At 36.3% G+C, this 7506-nt stretch overlaps 1 protein-coding gene across 1 annotated transcript in view; it reads left to right on the forward strand.

Annotated features, from left to right (window-relative positions):
• Window positions 1-7506, forward strand: part of pvrl2l (PVR cell adhesion molecule related 2 like) — a gene marked incomplete in the record, with an annotated part of 338435 nt that overhangs the window by 142398 nt on the left and 188531 nt on the right. The window contains 2 exon segments of the mRNA XM_024294289.2: window positions 2265-2374; window positions 6547-6790. Of these exon segments, the coding sequence (XP_024150057.1) occupies window positions 2265-2374; window positions 6547-6790 (354 nt within the window).

Genomic DNA, 7506 nt, shown 5'->3' on the forward strand with positions numbered 1-7506 from the left:
ATTTATGTGTTTAAGCTCATTAACCACAAATAATGACGCTACTTCTTCCGTGCTGGAAAGTGGATACCTGTTTTACTATTTTGTAAGCTTTTCAATTGTTTTACCAAAGCTTTTTACTCACTGCAAAATAATTTCTTTTAAGTTAAAAATGTATAAAGAATGCAAGATGTCTATCACTTGTTATTTAAAAGAACTGGTAAAATTTGTCTGGTAAAAGGTTTCTTAAGATAAGTTGGGATGTCTTTCCCCTTTCTAGACAAAATGTAATCTTTATATTAACTGTAATCACTTAAATTTAAGCAAGTAGTTCTGGAAATTTAAATTATTATATTTTAAAATAAATGTAATTTTTTTATATTTTCTTCCAAAAATATCATATTTTAACCAATCTATCTTTTTTACTAGATTAATATAAATAAGACTAGAATTAGACATTTTAAGATAAAGTTATCAAAATTATATTAAATCATAAGCAAGTTTAATAAGAGATATTACATACCATAAAATATATTATTGTCTTTATTTTTAGTTCGTTTAAAGATAATGATGGTTAAGATTTGTGCTTTACATCCACTTTGCGCACAACCCGATTAGTCGACTAATCTGAAGAAATTATTGGTGATTAGTCGACTAAGCGGAAAAAAATAATCGGTGATTAGTCGACTATTAGAATGATCGCTTGTGGCAGCAGTAGTCTACAATTAATGGTTAAAATAAATTGATAAATCAAATTAAATCAAATCCAAAATCAGGGATCAGATGATATTTAAAGAGCCTACACAATGTTTTTCTTTAGTATTTCAGAGTAAACTATATCCATATCAAGTGATTATATATTACCTTTGGCGCACTAAAGAACACGTTTTATGAAATTTGAGTTATTTTTGTGAGTTTTTTTTCCTACTTGGAAGTAAGACGCCTCGATCTCTGTGGCGCCGCCCATTTTATGATGTCAACATAGAGCCGGCCTCTGCGCTGTGTATGTGTTTCGCCAACGAAAACAAAGAACATCCAAACATTTGAAAATGTGGATGCGCACTTTGTGTTTAGTAGCCCCAGCACATCGCTACACTTGTTGTTGCGATGTGCTGGGGCTAGCGAATGAGCTAGCTGGGCAGGAAGTTAGCGGCTGAGCACTGCTAGCTGATCGGAGAAATTGTGTGTGTGTGTTAGCCTGGTGGGGCGGTTCTGGCCGAGCAGACTCTTCTTGAAAGGGGCGGTTCTCACTTTATGACATGAGAACCTGCTCGTTTTGGTGGGTTGGAAGGGGCTGGTACTCAGAGTGCAAGTTTTATGAGGAATACTCAGAAATACAGTACGTCAGTGGATCAAAATACTGCTTTAGGGTTGTTTAGAATGAGGACTTAACATTATAATACACTTTAAAGGTCAATAGTTGGTTTTGTATGGTATATGTCCTATAAACTAAACAAACTACTAAACAAAGAGACTGTGAAGACAGAAAACAGAAACACATTTCACCGTCAGACGTCAAAGCAAAAACACAACCCTCTTTTGAATTTGTGTAACTCAAATTTTCCTGAAATTTTAAGAACATTCTGTCAGAAAAATTGTGTGTTTTTTAGTGGAAGCCCAATTCTCCAGCAGAACTTTTTTTTTTTTTAAACCTGACAGACTGGCTGGTAGCAACACAGAATTTGTTTCATTAAAGGAAAGGGCTATCACAGCAGTGATATTTTTCTTCTTCTGAAGCCTTATAGAAGAAATTGCTGGTTGAAAAGAACTCTTGGAACTCCTGATTTGTGCCTCCGGTGAAAGATTTCTGAGAAAACTCGCATCACTTGTTCAATTCAAAGCCAGTGCGAGGAGAGATGAACTGAAGGGCCAACAGGTAGTGAGCGAGGCTCAGACGCCCTTTCATCTCTGTTCAAACTTAAAAGGTGAAGGCAGCTCCTCTGTTTAGTTTGCTCTGAACCTTCTGTAGCCCCCACTCGCCTAATTGTACTTTTCAAACTTAAGGGACGAGCAAAAGGGGCCCTTCATGACTAAATGACAAATAAATCAAAAGAATCTGTGGCTGTAATGCAGAAGTGTTTCAAGTCGGGGCTCCCTGTCGACTTGTTCCGATATAACAAAGGGTCTGACAAAGACACAAACATTCATCAAACTTTTCTTTGCCTTTTCTTTATCATTTTAATTTTAGTTACATCCTGTTAGTTTGTTTGTTTTTGGATTAAAACATATTTCTATAGATTTTAAGCTAAACTTGATCACTTTTCTGTGTTTTTTTTTTTCCTCTACAGGCATCAACGCTCAGAAAGTGCAGGTGGATGAGGGAGTGGAGGCGTATCCCACAGAGTCAGTGACTCTCCGCTGCCAGTTCACCGGTGGAGGAAGCACAAAGCTCACACAGGTTGGAGGACAGCCATCAGCAGGCTTAACTCAGTGCTAAAGTTTGGAGATTAAAAGTCGAGTCAGTTTCGGGAAGAATTTAAGTCAAGGAGTAGAAATAAACCAAAAACTGCAGTACATATTCAGTCATCGGGACTTATTCTTTTTGTTTGTTCAATTCCACACATTTGCACAACCATTACACCCTCTGTGCTTATACATTTAAGCCCATAAAGGTTTATTTTTTTAATTTAATTGAGGAATTTACATAAAATAAACTACATTCTTTCTCAAAAAATCTAAAATTGTGAAATACATCAACCAAATAAAAGCTGAAAAGTCCCTCACTAAGCAAGATTTTTTAATGCATTTATTTTTTTTACTTTTATTTTCCAAAAAAAGTCACAGTAGAACAATAAAAGCAAAGTAAAGAACTACAACTGAAGAAAAATAAAGTCAGTAGTATAATTAGATAAACTGACATGAACACGTTTTAAAAGCTCTATAGCTTTGATATCTGGATTAGTTATTGTAACTAATCTGAAAACTTTTAAAAATAGCTAAAACTTTACTGAAACTGAAGATTTTAATTGTTTTTTTCCTGCAGGTAAAACTTGTAAAAGTCTGGATGAATTCAAAAACATGGTAGATTTTTTTTTCAGGATAGTGCTTACAAACAACAAATCAGGCAGAGGTTAGATGGGAATGATGAGATAATAAAGATAAATATTTCACATTCTTTGTCACAAAAACGTTTTAAAAAATCATTAAAATCATTAGAAAAATGTGACCTCTTGTGAAGGCTTTCAGACATAAAACATTCAACAATTATGAATAATTTTAATATGTGCGTGAGGTCAATAAAAGCAGATGTTGCTATAGTACAGGTGCAGTTATTGAAGCAATTTTTCCATCGTGGGATCAATTAAAGTTAACGATCTTTTTATTGAAAATCGCTTTGGTACTGTTGTAAAGTGCTATATGAATGCATGGACATATTGAAACCTTTTTTGTCATTTTATTTTGTAAAATTCTTTAAACTTAGATTAAAATATATTTGTTCTTAGCAAATAACTTTTTTTTCATAAATTGTAGGTTGTATTGGAATTAGTTTGCATTCATTTTCTTCACACAGTGACATCCATGTGGTTTGTGTAAAAAAACAAATCAATAAATTCTAAATCCGTTTCGTTACCAAAACTGCCTGCAGTGAGGCAAACCTTTATCCTTATTTTTATTTTATTTTTATTCTCCATTTTCATGCTTCAATCTCCTTCCTCTTTTGTTTCCTTCTCACTTTTTTCTCCCCAATTATTAGGTTATATTATTTAGAAAACAAAGTGTTCAACAACAAAGTAAGCTCTGCTGTATAATAAAAATGTCAGCATAATAATCGCATTTTGTCATTAATAATGCATGCAACCAAAAATCACTGTCAAAAGATCTGATCTAATTTAGTTAAAGATTGCTCATTTGCTGCGGCTCCGTCAGCCATGAAATGCTCACGGAAAGCTTTGCCAAGTCGCATCTCTACAAACGCTAGATGTTTAAGAAGCACAGCCTGAGGCATGAGAGCAACCAAAGGGGCAATATTTTGTTTATAGAGCACAGCGGCTTAACTTTTTTTACAGATTGGGGGGTAATTATGTAGCCCTAATACCCTCACTTTTAAGGTCCGCTTTTTAACAAAGCAACTTGTGTTTAATGTTGCTGTTGGGTCAGTCGGGAGAGCTCAGCACATGTTGGATCAAAGTTCAAGCCTAAATCTGGTCAGTTCTAATGGGTGTAAGTTGAATAAAATACAAGACACATTGCGATGCGGAGTAATGCCAGGTTCACACCGGATGTGAAAGCGCCGGTTCACACCAGACACGTACTTTTTCACCTCTGCTCAGCTGTGGTTATTTCGAGCTTCTACAATTAATTTCACATCCTCCATCTTGACTAGTCGCCAACATCTCTGCCTTTCTCTCGCTGATGGTGTTTTTAGACACAATGTCTCAGTATTTTTGTGTCTGCTTTTTCTTTGGGTGTTGTGTGTTTTTTGTGTGTTTATTTTCATCTCTACATTCTGTTTAGAGACAACAATATGATTGCATTAGTCAATTTCAATATTTTGAAAAATTGGTTATATTTTGAAAATTGACAGGATCTTCTGGTGTGTCTTGGCAAAACTTCCTGCCAGGATTGACGTGGATCGCTCGGGCAAAGATTAGACCAGAAGGTGGCGCTTCGCGTCTGGTGTGAACTACACTATAGGTTAACAAGTGCGCAGAATGGAAGCGGCCTCCATTCAGTGTTGCCTCACAGCACATTTGCGATTGGCGTGGACTCACCGTAAGCCGCCCCATTTCCCATCATCTGTTTGTTTACACGTTCTCCTGTTAGCCTACAGTTCCTCGTACCCCCAGCCTAACATTACCACAAAAATGGCGAGCTATATTGGTGCTATCCAGCTGTATAGTTTTGATCCAAGTTCAAGTTCAGATGAGGAAAACAAAAGCCTCATCTCCACTGAGTGGTCCGCTTTGGTCCGGTCAGGAGTAGTCCGGTACGGTCCAGTTAATTCTGGCGAGCATTTCCACTCAGTTAAGCCTGGTTTTCACTGAGCGTTTTTTTTCATGAGTAGTTTAGACCGCTAGCATCTCATTGGCTCATCGTCATGCGACGACTAGAAAAGCAACAACGATGGAGGTCATCCAGTAGCTCGTCTTTTTATTGCTTAACTTTTTTTACATCATGCATAACAGGAAATCAATATTTTTTGAAAGTAGATTGCGGGCAGCTGAGAAGAATACCGCTGTAAAGACGAGCATGGACACGCTAGCTTGGCGCTATATTAGCGCTTTCCAATGTCCTCATCAGTTTCTGCCAATCAACAGGAGGCTTTTTCTATAGACTTAGAACTGATGGGGCCCCCCAAGAGACATGTTCGGTACTGTTTAATGGGTCCATTTTAAAATGGAAACGGTCAAAATACCGGACCCTACCGGATCTCTCGGTGGAAACGAGGCTAAAGGTGTAAATGGATAATTTCGTCTGCAAGTGGACGGATCAGAATAAAGTGAAGCAGGGAGAAGTTTTGTATTTTTTCATCTGCTCCTGATTCACAATGATTTTTAATAAAGTTATATTCAAAAAAATACAGTTTTAATCACAACTTTCTTTAAATAAGTCTTTCTTATGACAAAATGCTACAAGAACATGTTAAAAACAGTTTTTATTGGAGTGAGTCTTTACATTTCGTTCATCATTCATTTTTTTTGTGAATATATGGTTTAAAATCCTGCAAAAATATCTGGTAGTATTGTACTATTTTACAATCTTCTATGTTGATCAGATAGTGTTTTGTCTTTTGCTTAATTTTAGTTCAAAATATTAATTTTATCAACTATTTTGAGGTTGTTTCTTTTTTAGATCTAGTCTTGGTATAAAAGGGAAAAAATACTCCACGAGTACAGACTTTTTCATATTTTTGTACTTATTTTAGACTTCTCTTCCTTCACACACTGTCAGGTTATAATCTAGTAGTCTATGAGTAAATTGTTTACCTCCAAGAAAGTCTGGATTGCATTTTTCTGGACAAACAACAGCTGCAAAGGGAGTCTTAATCTTTCCTTTTTGTGGATCTGTAGGCTTGCATCTGTCCTCCTCTTTGCCGGGGCTTTTCCTGTAGAATCTTTTACATCTAATAGATGTTCGCTAAATGTGTATTGATGAACTGTATTCCCTCTCCATCCTGGTCCAGCACTTTAGCCACTATTGACTGCCACTTTGAAAACTGCAGAGAGAAATAAAATCAATCTCTCATAACATCACGGTATTCTCCCCGGAGGCAGAGTCTCATACAGTCACAGCGGCGTCGATAGTTTTCCCAAATCGCAAATCTGACAAAGGAAAGGTTTTGACAGCCCTGAAGACAAAGTTTGGAAGTGAAATTAGGTTATTTTGTTCTGTTTCTTTACAGATATAGCAGGTTAATGTGAATTTTATGATGTTTTAGGTTCAATGGATGACATAAAATCCATATTGGAGCCAACAAGCACCATTTACACTTATTTGTTTCAGGAGTCCTGCAGTTCTATTGTTACCCAAACTTCATATTAGACATTTTTTTTTCATATTCAGAGCTTAGTTTCTTCAGAACTCACTAGAATAGATTGAATGATTTGACGTGTTTTTTTCCCCTCTCAGGTGTCTTGGATATGGGAACCTGTCGACGGCCAAAGGGACAACATAGCTGTTTTCCATCCAACCTACGGACAAAGTTTCCCCAATCTTTTATTCAAGGATCGAGTTACTTTTCTCTACACAAACCTGGAGAACCCCACTATAAGGATTTCCAACCTACGGATGGCAGACGCTGGCCGCTACACCTGCGAGTACGCCACCTACCCCACTGGAAATGAGCAAGGGACCACCACCCTCATCATGCTTGGTGAGTCGAGTCCTACACTTTAGATAAAAAAATAAAAAAAACTTCTGTTTGAAGTCTACCTGGTCCTCTCCTGATTTTTGCTAAATTGAATGGACATGAGAAAGAAATTGGAATTAGGGCTGGGCGATAAAACTATAATGATATATATCACAATAGAACTTTTTCTCAATAATCTACTGCGATAGACTTTTATTTTGAAGGGTCCAAAATTAACACTCACCAGTTGTGAGCGTTTTCTCCTCTTTGGCGAGTAAAAGTTACAGAGTTAGTCACCATATGGTGAGTAAATATTTGCATCTAATAAGTTTGTTTTTTTAGCCCTCCTTTCGGGAAATGTATTTTGTCCTATATCTTCCTCTACATGTCAAAGTAAAGGCCCGGGGGCCGGATCCGGCCCTCCTGGTAATTATATCCGGCCCACCAGATCATTTTATTTTATTTTTATTTATGACCCAATGTTATCTTGCGCTCATTTCTAACTTGTATAATTTTGACAAATATATATTTTATGGAGGGTAAAATATTGAAAGTTATTTAAGGTTTTAAGCTGATTTATTCTAGAATGATATTCCACCTGTTTATTATTCATAATTATGTTAAAAAGTCACGGTTTTAAAGTTTTAACAACTGGCTTTCTGCTAGCTTTTTAGATAATTTGGCATTTACTAAGATTTCTAGGCTACTTTTGGAGTTTAGCTAATATTTCAGCTACATGC

The sequence above is a fragment of the Oryzias melastigma genome, linkage group LG11 (genome assembly GCF_002922805.2).
Source record: "Oryzias melastigma strain HK-1 linkage group LG11, ASM292280v2, whole genome shotgun sequence".
NCBI classification, from domain to species: Eukaryota; Metazoa; Chordata; class Actinopteri; order Beloniformes; family Adrianichthyidae; genus Oryzias; species Oryzias melastigma.